Raw genomic sequence first — 16,698 nt, forward strand, 5'->3', positions numbered from 1 at the left:
TATAGACTGGAAATCGCTGAGGGCAGGGACTCTGGATGGGGAGGAATTTGTAAAATGTGTACAGGAGGGTTCGTTGGAACAATATGTAGACAGCCCGACTAGAGAGGGGGCTATACTGGACCTGGTACTGGGGAATGAGCCCGGTCAGGTCTTCAAAGTTTTGGTAGGGGAACATGTGGCAAATAGTGACCACAATTCTGTTAGCTTTAGGATAGTGATGGAAAAGGATGAGTGGTGTCCCAAGGGTAAGGTGTTGGATTGGGGGAAGGCTAACTTTAGTGGGATCAGGCAGAAATTGGCAGCTCTTGATTGGGAGAGGCTGTTTGAGGGTAAATCCACATCTGGTATGTGGCAGTCTTTTAAGGAACAGTTGTTAGGGCTACAGGACAAGCATGTGCCTGTAAAAAAGAAGGATAGGAAGGGTAGGATTAGAGAACCGTGGATAACCAGGGAAATTGAGGGACTGGTCAAAAAGAAAAGAGAGGCGTATGTTAGGTCCAAGCAGCTAAAAACAGAGGGAGCTCTGGAGGAGTACAAAGAAAGTAGGAAAGTACTCAAACGGGGAATTAGAAGAGCAAAAAGGGGTCACGAAATGTTCTTGGCAGACAGGATTAAGGAGAATCCCAAGGCATTTTATTCATACGTTAGGAACAAAAGGGTTGTTAGGGAAAAAATCGGACCTCTCAGGGACAAAAGTGGGGACTTATGCTTGGAGCCCAAAGAAGTAGGGGAGATCCTAAATGAATACTTTGCGTCGGTATTCACAAAGGAGAGGGATGTGTTGACTGGGAGTGTCTCGGAGGGGAGTGTTGAACCGTTGGAGAAAATCTCCATTACAAAGGAGGAAGTGTTAGGTTTGTTAGAGAATATAAAGACTGACAAATCCCCAGGGCCTGATGGAATCTATCCAAGGCTGCTCAGGGAGACGAGAGGCGAAATCGTTGGGCCTCTGACGCAAATCTTTGTCTCGTCACTGGACGCAGGTGAGGTCCCAGAGGATTGGAGGATAGCTAATGTGGTCCCGTTATTTAAGAAGGATAGGAAGGATAACCCGGGTAATTATAGGCCGGTGAGCTTGACGTCCGTGGTGGGGAAGTTGTTGGAGAAGATTCTTAGAGATAGGATGTATGCGCATTTAGAAAGGAATAAACTCATTAACGATAGTCAGCATGGTTTTGTGAGAGGGAGGTCATGCCTCACTAACCTGGTGGTGTTTTTTGAAGAAGTGACCAGAATGGTTGACGAGGGAAGGGCCGTGGATGTTGTCTATATGGACTTTAGTAAAGCGTTTGACAAAGTCCCTCATGGTAGGCTAGTGAAAAAGGTTGGATCTCATGGGATAAAGGGGGAGGTGGCTAGATGGGTGGAGAACTGGCTTGGTCACAGAAGACAGAGGGTGGTAGTGGAAGGGTCTTTTTCCGGCTGGAGGCCTGTGACTAGTGGTGTTCCGCAGGGCTCTGTTTTGGGACCTCTGCTGTTTGTGATTTATATAAATGATCTGGAAGAAGGAGTAACTGGGGTGATCAGTAGGTTTGCGGACGACACAAAACTGGCAGGACTTGCAGATAGTGAGGAACATTGTCAGAGGCTACAGAAGGATATAGATAGGCTGGAAATTTGGGCAAAGAAATGGCAGATGGAGTTCAATCCTGATAAATGCGAAGTGATGCATTTTGGTGGGAATAATGTAGGGAGGAGCTACACGATAAATGGAAGAACCATAAAGGGTGTAGAGACGCAGAGGGACCTGGGTGTGCAAGTCCACAGATCTTTGAAGGTGACGTCACAGGTGGAGAAGGTGGTGAAGAAGGCATATGGCATGCTTGCCTTTATAGGACGGGGCATAGAGTATAAAAGTTGGGGTCTGATGTTGCAGATGTATAGAACGTTGGTTCGGCCGCATTTAGAATACTGCGTCCAGTTCTGGTCGCCACACTACCAGAAGGACGTGGAGGCTTTGGAGAGAGTACAGAGGAGGTTTACCAGGATGTTGCCTGGTATGGAGGGGCTTGGTTATGAGGAGAGATTGGGGAAACTGGGGTTGTTCTCCTTGGAAAGACGGAGGATGAGGGGAGACTTAATAGAGGTGTATAAAATTATGAAAGGCATAGATAGGGTGAACGGTGGGAAGCTTTTCCCCGGGTCGGTGGTGACGTTCACGAGGGGTCATAGGTTCAAGGTGAAGGGGGGGAGGTTTAACACAGATATCAGAAGGACATATTTTACACAGAGGGTCGTGGGGGCCTGGAATGTGTTGCCGGGCAAGGTGGTGGAGGCGGACACACTGGGAACGTTTAAGACTTATCTAGACAGCTATATGAACGGAGTGGGAATGGAGGGATACAAAAGAGTGGTCTAGTTTGGACCAGGGAGCGGCGCGGGCTAATTGTTCTTTGTTTCTCGTTTCAAGGCTTCATTCTATGATCATCTTGCTGGTGCCAGTCCAGAGCGAGACTGCGGATAGTTGGGAACCTGTCTTGGGGGCAGGGAATTCAGATGGTGTTCGTAAAGCAGAAGTGGAAATGAATAGGGTTGGGAAGCATTTTCTGATCAGGGCCAGTGTGATCTCCTGGACTCGTTTCGATCGCCACAGGGGGTCGGAGAGGAATTTCCCAGATTTTTTTTTCCCCATATTGGCCCTGGGGTTTTCACTCTGGGTTTTCGCCTCTCCCTGGAGATCACATGGTCTGGAATGGGGGGGTGGGGGTGAGTTAATAGGTTGTGATGAACAAAGCATCGTAGCTGTGAGGGACAGCTCGGTGGATAGGATATTAGGATGTAGATAGGCTGGAAAATTGGGCGGGGATCCTGGATTCAGGATTCAATCCTGGACCAGGGAGCGGCGCGGGCTTGGAGGGCCGAAGGGCCTGTTCCTGTGCTGTATTGTTCTTTGTTCTTTGTACCCCATCTAGACCAGTCGCTTTCCATGGGTTGACCTTCAAGAAGGCTGCTCTGACACCTGTAATGGTGACCTCGGACACAAGTTCGTCTGAGTCTTCTGGGATGGAGGGCATGGTCTCACTGACCTCTTGCTCAAAATGGGCATAGAATGCATTGAGCTCATTGGGGAGGGGTGCTGAAGATTTTACGTGCTTTCATCTTCTAGCCTGTTCTGTCTTAGTTGGCAGAGGTCCGTGTGACTAGCCTGGGACTCTAGCTTGGTTTGGTACTGTCTTTTGGCACCTTTGATGGATCTCCTTGGATCATATCTGGCTTTCTGTATAGGTCAGTGTCGCCTGACTTGAACGCCTCAGACCTGGACTTCAGCAAGCAGTGGATATCCCTCTTCATCCATGGTTTCCGTTTGGGAAACACGCAGATTTGTCTCTTTGGCACACAGTCTTCTACACACCTCCTTCTGCACTGTAGGGTTTCTATGATTTCTAATGAATTCAGTAGTGGCGTACTCGTTCAGGCTGGTTGCAGATTTTTAAAATACTGATGAGTCTACTAACTCTAAGCAGTCCCATTGGAGATCATCCGATTCCTCAGACCAACATTGCACGACTTTCTTTGGCAGATTCTCCCGCTTCAGTTTTTGCTTGTAAGCCAGGAGCCCAGTCCTGTGGTCTGATTTGCCGAAGTGTGGGCAGGTGATAGAGCAGTAGGCATGTTTGATATTTGTGTAGCAGTGGTCTAGGATGTTTGGGGCTCTGGTGGAACAGGAGACGTATTGGTGTTAACTTGGTAGTATGCTCTTGAACTTGGCCTGATTTAAGTCCCTGGCCATGATGAACAAGGCTTTGGGATGTTTCATCTCAAGGCTATTTGAGTGGTGTATATTTTGTCCAGTGCAGTCTTCACGTCCACGTGGGATGGGATGTAAACTGCTGTCAGGATAACAGAGGTGAACTCCTGTGGGAGGTAGTAGGGGTGGCATGATGCAACTAAATTCCATCAATGCACCCAAAGTGCTCCCAATCCCGATTCAACTCCAGGTAAATGGCCACCCCCTAGACCTGGAGGTAGACACAGGTGCCATAGTATCTATCATTGGGAGAACACATTTAGGTAACTCTGATTGCTTTTAGCCTATGAGACCCAACGGCTAGATTGGTCACATGCAACCGAGAGCCCTTGCCCATTGTTGGGCCCACTGTAACTGGAGCTTGAAGTGTCACCCAGGAAATCCGTCACTATAAATACTCAAAGGACAATACGAATATACTTACTTGCCTTTTGGGGTGGCTTCGGCTTGGCCAATTTCAAGGGGTAATGGAGAATATCTTTCAAGGCGTGCCCAGCGTTACAGTCTACTTGAATGACGTTTTAATCTCGGGCTAATATAAATAGTTGGATAGTTTGGAGGAGGCCTTACGGCATTTGTCTGAGGTTGGTGTCAGGGTAAAAAGGGAAAATTTTGTGTTCCAGGTAAACAAAGTAATGTACCTTGGGTACAGAGTCCACAAGGACGGACAACATCCTGCTGAAGAGAAGGTGAAACCCAAAAAAGGGCCACGATGGACATAAGTCATAGAGGTTTATAGCATGAAAACAGGCCCTTTGACCTAACTTATCCATGCCACCCAGTTTTTACCATTAAGCTAGTCCCAATTGCCCACGTTTGGCCCATATCCCTCTATACAAATCTTATCCATGTAACTGTCTAAATGCTTTTTAAAAGACTAAATTGTACCTGCCTCCAATACTACCTCTGGCAGCTCGTTCCAGACACTCACCACCCTCTGTGTGAAAAAATTGCCCCTCTGGAACCTTTTGTATCTCTCCCCTCTCATCTTAAACCTATGCCCTCTAGTTTTAGACTCCCTTATCTTTTGGGAAAAGATATTGACTGTCTACTTCATCTATGCCCTTCATTATTTTACACACCTCTATAAGATCACCCGTCACCCCTCTACGCTCCAGGGAAAAAAGTCCCAGTCTATCCAGACTCTCCTTATAACTGAAACCATCAAGTTCCGGTAGCATCCGAGTAAATCTTTTCTGCACTCTTTCTAGTTTAATAATATCCTTTCTATAATAGGGTGACCAGAACTGTACACAGTATTCCAAGTGTGGTCTTGTACAGCTTCAACAAGAAATCCCAACTCCTGCATTCAGTGTTCTGACCAATGAAACCAAGCATGCCAAATGCCTTCTTCACCACCCTGTCCACCTGTGACTCCACTTTCAAGGAGCTATCAACCTGTACCCCTGGATCTCTTTGTTCTATAACTCCCCAATACCCTACCATAACTGAGTAAGTCCTGCCCTGGTTCAATTTACCAAAATCCATCACCTCGCATTTATCTAAATTAAACTCCATCTGCCATTGAGCAGCCCACTGGCCCAATTGATCAAGATCCCGTTGCAATCCTAGATAATCTTCTTCACTGCCCACTATGTCACCAATCTTGGTGTCATCTGCAAACTTACTAACCATGCCTCCTAAATTCTTATCAAATTATTAATATAAATTAATCCTAAGGGACCGTGTTACAGTACTGGAGCAGCGGCTCGATGACCTTCGTCTGGTCAGAGAAAATGAGGAGTTGATAGAAATGAGTTACAGGCAGGTGGTCACACCGGGGCCACGGGAGGAAGACACGTGGGTCACAGTTAAGAAGGGGAAAGGTCAGGTACTAGAGAGTACCCCGGTGGCTGTGCCCCTTAAAAATAAGTACTCCTGTTTGAGTGCTGTTGGGGGAGCAGCCTACCTGGGGAAACAACAGTGGCCCTGTCTCTGGCACAGAGTCCGGCCCGGCAGCTCAGAAGGGTAGGGAAAGGGAGGATGAGCAAACTGACCACAGCACCAAGGTACAGGGAGCCGTTCAAGTGGGGGTTGAAAAAAGAAATGCAATAGAAATTGGGGATAGTACACTTTTGGATGCTGTTGGGGGGGACGACTTAGCAGGGGTAAGCCATGGTGTACAGGTCACTGGCTCAGAGTCTGTCCTTGTTGCTCAGATGGGAAGGGGGGGAGAGGAGTAGAGAATTAGTCATTGGGGACTCCATAGTTAAAGGGACGGATAGGAGATTCTGCGGGAACGAGAGAGACTCACGGTTGGTGTGTTGCCTCCCAGGAACCAGAGTCCATGATGTCTCGGATCGTGTTTTCGATATCCTTAAGGGGGAGGGGGACCAGCCCCAAGTTGTGGTTCACATAGGCACTCACGACATAGGTAGGAAAAGGGATGAGGATGTAAGGCAGAAATTCAGGGTGTTAGGGTGGAAGCTTAGGGCTAGAACAAACAAAGTTGTTATCTCTGGTTTGTTACCCGTGCCACGTGATAGTGAGGAGAGGAATAGGGAGAGAGAGCAGTTGAACACGTGGTTACAGGGATGGTGCAGGAGGGAGGGTTTCAGATACCTGGACAATTGAGACTCTTTCTGGGGTAGGTGGGACCTCTACAAACAGGATGGTTTGCAACTGAACCAGAGGGGTACCAATATCCTGGGGGGGAAATTTGCTAATGCCCTTCGGGAGGGTTTAAACTAATTCAGCAGGGGGGTGGGTACCTGAATTGTAGCTCCAGGGTACAGGAGGTTGAGAGTAGTGAGGTCATGGATGGGTCGCAGGAGAGTACTGGCAGGCAGGAAGGTGGTTTGAAGTGTGTATACTTCAACGCCAGGAGCATCCGGAATAAGGTGGGTGAGCTTGCAGCATGAGTTGGTACCTGGGATTTCGATGTTGTGGCCATCTCGGAGACATGGATAGAGAAGGGACAGGAATGGTTGTTGCAGGTTCCAGGGTTTAGGTGTTTCAGTAAGAGCAGGGAAGGTGGTAAAAGAGGGGGAGGTGTGGCATTGTTAGTCAAGGACAGTATTACGGTGGCAGAAAGGACATTTGATGAGGACTCGTCTACTGAGGTAGTTTGGGCTGAGGTTAGAAACAGGAAAGGAGAGGTCACCCTGTTGGGAGTTTTTATGGACCTCCGAAAAGTTCCAGAGATGTAGAGGAAAGGATTGCAAAGATGATTCTGGATAGGAGCGAAAGTAACAGGGTAGTTGTTATGGGGGTTTAACTTTACAAATATTGACTGGAAAAGCTATAGTTCGAGTACTTTAGAGGGGTCAGTTTTGTCCAATGTGTGCAGGAAGGCTTCCTGACACAGTATGTAGATAGACCAACAAGAGGCAAGGCCACATTGGATTTGGTACTGGGTAATGAACCAGGCCAGGTGTTAGATTTGGAGGTAGGTGAGCACTTTGGTGATAGTGACCACAATTCGATTACGTTTACCTTAGCAATGGAAAGGGATAGGTATATACCAAAGGGCAAGAGTTATAGCTGGGGGAAAGGAAATTATGATGCGATTAGGCGAGATTTAGGTGGCATAGGTTGGGGAAGGAAATTGCAGGGGATGGGCACAATTGTAATGTGGAACTTGTTCAAGGAACAGCTATTGCGTGTCCTTGGTAAATATGTACCTGTCAGGCAGGGAGGAAGCAGACGTGTGAGGGAACCGTGGTTTACTAAAGAGGTTGAATCTCTTGTGAAGAGGAAGAAGGAGACTTATGTTAAGATGAGACGTGAAGGCTCAGTTAGGGCGCTTGAGAGTTACAAGTTAGCCAGGAAGGACCTAAAGAAAGAGTTAAGAAGAGCCAGGAGGAGACATGAGAAGTCTTTGGCAGGTAGGATCAAGGAAAACCCTAAAGCTTTCTATAGGTATGTCAGGAGTAAACGAATGACCAGGGTAAGATTAGGGCCAGTCAAGGACAGTAGTGGGAAGTTGTGCGTGGAGTCTGAAGAGATAGGAGAGGCACTAAATGAATATTTTTCGTCGGTATTCACACAGGAGAGGGACAGTGTTGTCGAGGGGAGTACTAAGATGCAGGCTGTTGGACTGGATGGGATTGAGGTTCATAAGGAGGAGGTGTTAGCAATTCTGGAAAGGGTAAAAATAGATAAGTCCCCTGGGCCGGATGGGATTTATTCTAGGATTCTCTGGGAGGCTAGAGAGGAGATTGCAGAGCCTTTGGCTTTGATCTTTGTGTCGTCATTGTCTACAGGAACAGTGCCAGAAGACTGGAGGATAGCAAATGTTGTCCCCTTGTTCAAGAAGGGGAGTAGGGACATCCCTGGTAATTATAGACCGGTGAGCCTTACTTCTATTGTGGGCAAAGTTTTGGAAAGGATTATAGAGATAGGATTTATAATCACCTAGAAAGGAATAATTTGATTAGGGATAGTCAGCACGGTTTTGTGAAGGGTAGGTCGTGCCTCACAAACCTTATTGAGTTCTTTGAGAAGGTGACCAAAGAGGTGGATGAGGGTAAAGCGGTTGATGTAGTGTATATGGATTTCAGCAAAGCGTTTGATAAAGTTCCCCGTGGTAAGCTTTTGCAGAAAATACGGACACATGGGATTGAGGGTGATTTTGCGGTTTGGATCAGGAATTGGCTAGCTGTAAGAAAACAGAGGGTGATAGTTGATGGGAAATGTTCATCCTGGAATTCAGTTACTAGTGGTCTACCGCAAGGATCCGTTTTGGGGCCACTGCTGTTTGTCATTTTTATAAATGACCTGGATGAGGGCGTAGAAGGATGGGTTAGTAAATTTGCGGATGACACTGAAGTCGGTGGAGTTGTAGACAGTGCGGAGGGAAGTGGCAGGTTACAGAGGGACATAGATAAGCTGCAGAGCTGGGCTGAGAGGTGGCAAATGGAGTTTAATGCGGAAAAGTGTGAGGTGATTCACTTTGGAAGGAGTAACAGGAATACAGAGTACTGGGCTAATGGTAAGATACTTGGTAGTGCAAATGAACAGAGGGATCTGGGTGTCCATGTGCATAGATCCCTGAAAGTTAGCACCCAGGTTGACAGGGTTGTTAAGAAGGCATACGGTGTGTTAGCTTTTATTGGTAGAGGGATTGAGTTTTGGAGCCATGAGATCATGCTGCAACTGTACAAAACTCTGGTGCGGCCGCACTTGGAGTATTGCGTACAGTTCTGGTCGCCGCATTATAGGAAAGATGTGGAAGTGTTGGAAAGGGTGCAGAGGAGATTTACTAGGATGTTGCCTGGTATGGTGGGAAGATCGTATGAGGAAAGGCTGAGGGACTTGAGGTTGTTTTCGTTAGAGAGAAGAAGGTTGAGAAGTGACTTAATAGAGGCATACAAGATGATCAGAGGATTAGATAGGGTGGATAGTGAGAGCCTTTTTCCTCGGATGGTGATGGCTAACACGAGGGGACATAGCTTTAAATTGAGGGGTGATAGATATAGGACAGATGTTAGAGGTAGGTTCTTTACTCAGAGAGTAGTAAGGGCGTGGAATGCCCTGCCTGCAGCAGTAGTGGACTCGTCAACATTAAGAGCATTCAAATGGTTATTGGATAAACATATGGATGATGTTGGAATAGTGTAGATTAGAGGGGCTTTAGATTGGTTTCGCTGGTCGGCGCAACATCGAGGCCGAAGGGATGTACTGCGCTGTAATGTTCTATGTTCTAAATAACAGTGAACCAAGCACCGATCCCTGAGGCACACTGCTGGTCACAGGTTTCCACTTTGAAAAACAATGGGCGGTATGGTGGCACAGTGATTAGTATTGCTGCCTCATTGCTCCAGGGACCCACGTTTGATTCCTGGCTTGGATCACTGTCTGTGTGGAGTTTGCACGTTCTTCCCGTGTTTGCGTGGGCTTCTTCCGGGTGCTCTGGTTTCCTCTCACAGTCCAAAGATGTGCTGGTTAGGTTGATTGGACATTCTAAATTTTAGCATGGCCAATGCACCTAACCAGCACATTTTTCGGACTGTGGGAGGAAACTGGAGCAAACACAGAAAAGTACAGCACAGGAACAGGCCCTTTGGCCCTCCAAGCCTGCGCCGATCATGATGCCTGCCTAAACTAAACTGTATTTACTTACGGAGTCCGTATCCTTCCATTCTCATCCCATTCATGTATTCGTCTAGTTGCCCCTTGAATGCCACTATCGAACCTCCTCCCACCACCTCCCCAGGCAGCGCGTTCCAGACATTCACCACCCTTTCTGTAAAAAAAAAACTTGCCTCGCACATCTCCTCTAAACTTTTCCCCATGCACCTTAAACCTAGTACTTGACTTTTCTACCCTAGAAAAGAGCATCTGACTATCCACTCTGTCCATGCCACTCAATCTTGTAGACCTCTATCAGGTCACCCCTCAATCTCTGTCGTTCCAGTGAGAACAAACTGAGTTTATCCAACCTCTTCTCATAGCTAATATCCTCCAGACCAGGCAAAATCTGGTGAACCTCTTCTGTACCCTCTCCAAAGCATCCACATCCTTCTGGTAGATTTGTACACAATATTCTAAACATTTGGAAGAAACCCACACAGACACGGGGAGAACGTGTAGACTTCGCACAGACAGTGACCCCAGCCTGGAATCAAACCCAGGTCGCTGGCGCTGTAAGGCAGCAGTGCTAACCACTGTGCCACCCTGCTGTCCTTGGAAAGTTTGGAAGGTTACAAATGTCATGCTACCATTGAAAAAGGGAGAAAGGCCTATTCGCCTGATGTCAGTTCAACAAAGAACAAAGAAAATTACAGCAGTGGAACAGGCCCTTTGGCCCTCCAAGCCTGCACCGACCATAGTAGTGAAAATGCTACATTTTATTATAAAGGATGTGATAAAGAAACATTTAACAATCATGATCTGATTGGACATAGTCAGCTAGATTTACAAATGGGTAATCATGTTTGTCAAACTTATTGGAGTTCTGTGAAGATGTTACTAATGTTGTGGGAAAAATGCCACTTTGTGAGTCAGGCTTGAAGGTTTCAACAATACAGTTTTATTTAATGAAGCTTTGTGGAGAAAAGGCACTGGCACTCCGCAGTGCTTCTAGACAGCTACCTTCTCTTAATGAGACAATGGGAGCGGTCCATCTTTATACCCTTTACACAATAGATGGACCGGATATCTCGCCATTATCACATCATTGTAATCAAGTAGGTGATTGATTGTTAAACACATCGTTATAGACAAGTACAAACAGATACAGATATAAGCATGTTAACATCACATTGTTCTATGGATGGATACATTTCCTACGTCAGTGACTATCAATGACTTTAGTTTCGGTCTATTCATACAGTAGTTTACAGTAATTGGTTTTCCTGCATTTTATATTCCCGATCCCACCTGTAGCTAATCTCTTTACCAGACCCTTTTGTCTCTATTTCCACTGGCTTCCTGCAGTATCTAATTCCTGCATATTTTAATTTACAAGTAGTTGTCTGAGTGTCTTTAATCCTAAGTATAATTGTCTGGGCTAAGAGTCAGTGCCTGTTTGAGGCCTTAACTCTTTATGTGCCAGGCAGTCATTTTTAAAGTGTACTCTTCTGTATATTTTTCCCACTTCACTAACAAAATTGATAAAGGAGCATTGATGGACATAGTATATTTGGACATTCAGAATTGATAAAGTCTCCCACAGGAGCTTGATTAGCAAAATAAAGGTACATGGGATAGGAGGCAACATTCCACCATTAGAAATCATAGAAAGAAACCCTACAGTGCAGAAGGAGGCCATTCGGCCCATCGAGTCTGCACCGACCACAATCCCACCCAGGTCCTACGCCCATATCCCTACATATTTACCCGCTAATCCCTCTAACCTACACATCTCAGGACACTAATTTTAGCATGGCCAATCAACCTAACCCGCACATCTTTGGACTGTGGGAGGAAGCCGGAGCACCCGGAGGAAACCCACGCAGACACGAGGAGAATGTGCAAACTCCACACAGACAGTGACCCAAGCCGGGAATCGAACCCAGGTCCCTGGAGCTGTGAAGCAGCAGTGCTAACCACTGTGCTACCGTGCCGCCATTGATTGAGGATTGGCTAACAGGCCAAAACAGAGAGTAGGAATAAATGGGTCATTCTCGCATTGGCAGGCTGTGATGATTGGGGTACCACAAAGACTTGGGTTCCAGCTATTCACAATATATATCAATGATTTGGATAAGGGGACCAAATTTAATATTTCCAAGTTTGGAGATGATACAAAGCTAGGCAGGAATGTAAGTTGTGAGCAAGATATGAAGTGGCTACAGGAGAATTTAGACAGGCTGAGTGAGGGGGAAGAACATTGCAGATGGAATATAATGTGGGAAAAATGTGAGGTTATCCACTTTGATAGAAGGAACAGATGGTGCTGAGTATTTCCTAAATGTTAAGAAATTAGAAAGTGTGGATGTACAAAGGGACATTGGTGTTCATGTGTATTCGTAACTGATCGCAAATATGCAGGTGCAGCAAGCTGTCAGAAAGGCTAATGGAATGTAATGGAATTGCAAGAGGATTTGAGTACATGACTAGTGGGGTCTTGCTTCAGTTAAATAGAAGCTTTGTTAGACTGCTTCTGGAGTAGCATGTACTGTTTTGGTCCCCTTACCTCAGGATATTACTGCCATAGAGGGAGTGTACTGAAAGTTCACCAGACATGTTCCAGGGATGGTGGGACTGTCTTATAAGAGAGATTAGGAAAACTGGGTCAGTATTCTCTAGAGTATTGAAGAAGGAGAGGTGATCTCATTGAAACCTACAAAAATATTTAAAATAGACAGGGTAGATTCAGATAAGATGTTTTCCTTGGTTAGGGAGTCCAGAACCAGGGGGTACAATTTCAAAATAAGGGGGAAGCCACTTAGGACTGAGATGAGGAAAGATTTCTTTACATGGGTTGTGAATGTTTGGAATTCTCTACCCCTGAGGACTGTGGAAGCTCGGTAATTGTGTATGTTTAAAACAGAGATTGACAGATTTCTGATTAATAACATAAAGGGCTATGGGCAGAGTGTGGGTTGTGATAACCCACAGGACTTGTATGGAGATTCACCGATTGACCTCCCTGTAGGACTCATTGAATATAAGCTCCCTGGGGCCTGGTAATTAACTCAGTAGGTGGAGCTACTATACCGAGTCCTGGATAAAGCAGACCCTGAGTGGGTCCATGATTATATTATTGCGGTTGGGACCTGTTTGTTTTCAACACAGGCTTGTGCTTTTGCTTTACTTTATTTTGTGCAAAAAAAGCACTGTTCCTTTACAGCTGATTCCTGGAGTTATGTGGACAAAGGACATTGAAGCGTACGATCAACCATGATCGCATTGAATGGTGGAAAAGGCTTGATGGGCTGAATGGCCTGCTCCTAAAGAAAGAAGTTGCTGGATGGAAAATAGTTGGAGCTCTATTTAGGAATGAAATGGAGAGCCTTCAGACCATCCTGGCAGGGGATAGAGGTTTGGAGGAATTGGAAGTCCATAGTGAACCAGGAACTGGAAATTGTTGAAATGATGAGGCATCAGAAGAGACATGGATGTAATGGGGAGAGGCTGGACAAGTGGAGAAAAGGTGCCATATCAAGATAGGAAGAAATATGTCCAGTGAAGTAGCCCCGTGAAAGACTGGATGATGTGAATGAGGTAGAGCAGGTTTTTCAGGGCTGTGGTCTATAAAGTGGGAAGCCATGGAGGGAAGACCTCCAGAGGAGATCAGGTTAGTGATGGTCCTGGAAACAACTGCCTAATGTTTGATGATAGGGTCATGATCCAGGTGGAAATGTCTGCTAGCTGGAATGTGAATCTTGTATTCTTGTCCTTCAATGATGTTTACAGTTTAATTAAGCAATGTTTGTTTCTGTAGAATCTATCCTTAATTTTTTTTAACAACTGTTTCATTACTCCTGTATATCTTTGCTTCAATTAGAACAGTAACAAATTGTGACATTTATCATGAATTTTTAATCTATATAAAATCTGTGACTATTACCTGATTAATTGTAGTAATTTTAAACCATTCTTCATCTTTCCTTGTAGCTTTTGTATGGGTTTGCATAATTTCATTTCCATCATGTTGTTTTGAATCTATGCTGATTTACACATGTTAAACTTTTACATACAGGAAATCAAGGCTTGCATTTATATAGCTCCTTTCCCAACCACTGCACACCCCAAAGTGCTTTACAGCTAAAGAATTACTTTTTGAAGGACAGTGGCTGTTGTAATTTGGAAATGTGGCAGCTGATTTATGAACAGCAAAATTGTAAACAGCAATCTATTTTTTAATGTTGATTGAGGGATAAATAATGGCCAGGACAATAGGGATAACTCCTAGCTCTTCTCCAAAACAATGCATTCACCTAACAGCTAATTCACCTAACAGAGCAGAGCTGACCTCAGTTTATTTAATATCTCACCCAATAGTCAGCACTCCGAAAGTGCACTGAAGTATCAGCCTTGATTCTTGTGAAATGGGACTTAAATATATAACTTTCTGTCTCAGAGGCAAGTGTGCTATAAACTGGCCATAACTGACACCCATTTAGTTGTGGTTTCAAACAGTGTAGATATGAATTTATAGCAATCGATAGAGTTCAAGGTAGCAACTTTTTAAGGTCCTGGTTTTGTGTATTCCTGTCACAAAAACTGAATACTTGAAGTGGTAACTCATACCAGTGTGCCCATAATTTAACAAAATTGCTACAGATTTTTAAACATTAAGTCCACTTGTCAAGGAGAAAAAATTAAAAATGTTTATGTTCTTCTGTAGATATGAATTAGGAGCTGCTTTGTTTATTGGTTGGGCTGGATCTTCACTTTCCATATTAGGAGGTGCAATATTTTGTTTCTCCTTATCTAATGGTAAAGATTCTCCAAGGTAAGATCAAATAAGCTTACTGAGATACTATATTGATCGAAGAAGTGTTTAAAATCCTACTTTTATGGCAATAAACATATGATAATACACAAAGCAATTTACGCATTCTTACAGTGGATTTGTTTCTTTATCAAGCTGGAGGAACAGCATCTCATCTTCCAGTAGGGCGCATTACAACCCTCAGGACTCAACATTGAGTTCAATAACTTTAGACGGTGACCTTTCTCCTCCATCAGTTACTGACTGTATAATATCCATGATGTGGAGATGGCGTTGGACTGGGGTAAGCACAGTAAGAAGTCTCACAACACCAGGTTAAAGTCCAACGGTTCAATTGGTAGCATGAGCTTTTGGAGCGTTGCTCCTTCTTCAGGTGAGTGAAGAGTTGTGTTCACAAACAGGGCATACATTGACACAGACACAATTTACAAAATAATGGTTGGAATGCAAATCTTCACAGGTAATCAAGTCTTTACAGATACAGGCAATGTGAGTGGAGAGAGGGTTAAGCACAGGTTAAAGAGGTGTGAATTGTCTCAAGCCAGGAGAGTTAGTGAGATTTTGCAAGTCGTGGGGGTTACAGATAGTGTGAAGACTTACCCGAAGATCAGAGGCTGAATGCCCTTGACTGCTGAAGTGTTCCCCGACAGGAAGAGAACACTCCTGTCTAGTGATTGTCGAGTAGTGTCCATTCATCCGTTGTCATAGCGTCTGCATGGTCTCGCCAATGTACCATGCCTCGGGACATTCTTTCCTGCAGAATATCAGGTAGACAATGTTGGCCGAGTCGCAAGAGTATGCACCGTGTACCTGGTGGATGGTGTTCTCACATAAGATGATAGCATCCGTGTCGATGATCCGGCACGTCTTGCAGAGGTTGCTGTGGCAGGGTTGTGTGGTGTCGTGGTCACTGTTCTCCTGAAGACTGGGTGGTTTGCTGCGGACAATGATCTGTTTGAGGTTGCGCAGTTGTTTGGAGGCAAGAAGTGGGGGTGTGGGGATGGGCTTGGCGAGATGTTCATCTTCATTGATGACATGTCAAAGGCTCCGGACAAAATGTCATAGCTTCTCCGGTCCGGGGAAGTACTGGATGACGAAGGGTACTCTGTTTGCCATGTCCTGTATTTGTCTTCTGAGGAGGTCGGTGAGGTTTTTCACTGTGGCATGTTGGAAATGTCGATCGAGTCGAGTGCCATACCCTGTTCTTATGAGGGCATCTTTCAGCATCTGTAGGTTTCGGTTGCGATCCTCCTCATCTGAGCAGATCCTGTGTATACGGAGGGCTTGTCTGTAGGGGATGGCTTCTTTAACATGTTTAGGGTGAAAGCTGGAGAAGTGGAGCATCGTGAGGTTATCCGTGGGCTTGCGGTACAGTGAAGTGCTGAGGTGACCGTCCTTGATGGAGATGCACATGTCCAAGAATGCAACCGATTCCGGAGAGTAATCCATGGTGAGTCTGATGGTGGGATGGAACTTATTGATGTCATCATATAGTTGTTTCAGTGATTGTTCGCCGTGAGTCCAAAGGAAGAAAATGTCATCGATGTATCTAGTGTATAGCATCGGTTGAAGGTCCTGTGCGGTGAAGAGATCTTGTTCGAACCTGTGCATGAAGATGTTGGTATATTGAGGTGCGAATTTGGTCCCCATGGCTGTTCCGTGAGTCTGGATGAAGAACTGGTTGTTGAAGGTGAAGACGTTGTGGTCCAGGATGAAGCGGATGAGGTGTAGAATTGTGTCTGGAGATTGGCAGTTTTCAGCATTGAGTACTGAGGCAGTTGCGGCAATGCCATTGTCATGGGGGATGCTGGTGTAGAATGCCAAGACATCCATTGTGACAAGGAGTGCTCTGGTTCAACTACTCCATGTGTGCTGAGTTTTTGTATAGGAAGTCCGTAGTGTCGTGACAGAAGCTGGGGGTTCTTTGTATGGTGGGTTTCAGGATGCCCTCGACGTGGCCGGCGAAGTTCTCACACAGGGTCCCATTGCCTGATATGATGGGACGGCCTGGTGTGTTGGCCATGTGTATCTTCGGGAGGCAGTAGAGCTCTCCAGCATAGGGAGTAGGTAGGATGAGAGCACAGAGGATGCTCTGAAGGTCCGG

At 45.6% G+C, this 16,698-nt stretch overlaps 1 protein-coding gene across 1 annotated transcript in view; it reads left to right on the top strand.

The window, feature by feature from the left end:
* Nucleotides 1-14,598, top strand: part of LOC144499556 (claudin-10-like) — a 110,117-nt gene extending 95,519 nt beyond the window's left edge. The window contains exon 4 of the mRNA XM_078221658.1: nucleotides 14,487-14,598. Coding sequence (XP_078077784.1) covers nucleotides 14,487-14,598 — 112 coding nt within the window. The remainder of the gene's footprint in view (nucleotides 1-14,486) is intronic.
* The last annotated feature ends 2,100 nt before the right edge of the window (nucleotides 14,599-16,698 follow it).

This window comes from Mustelus asterias, chromosome 10 (assembly GCF_964213995.1).
Source record: "Mustelus asterias chromosome 10, sMusAst1.hap1.1, whole genome shotgun sequence".
Lineage (NCBI taxonomy): Eukaryota > Metazoa > Chordata > Chondrichthyes > Carcharhiniformes > Triakidae > Mustelus > Mustelus asterias.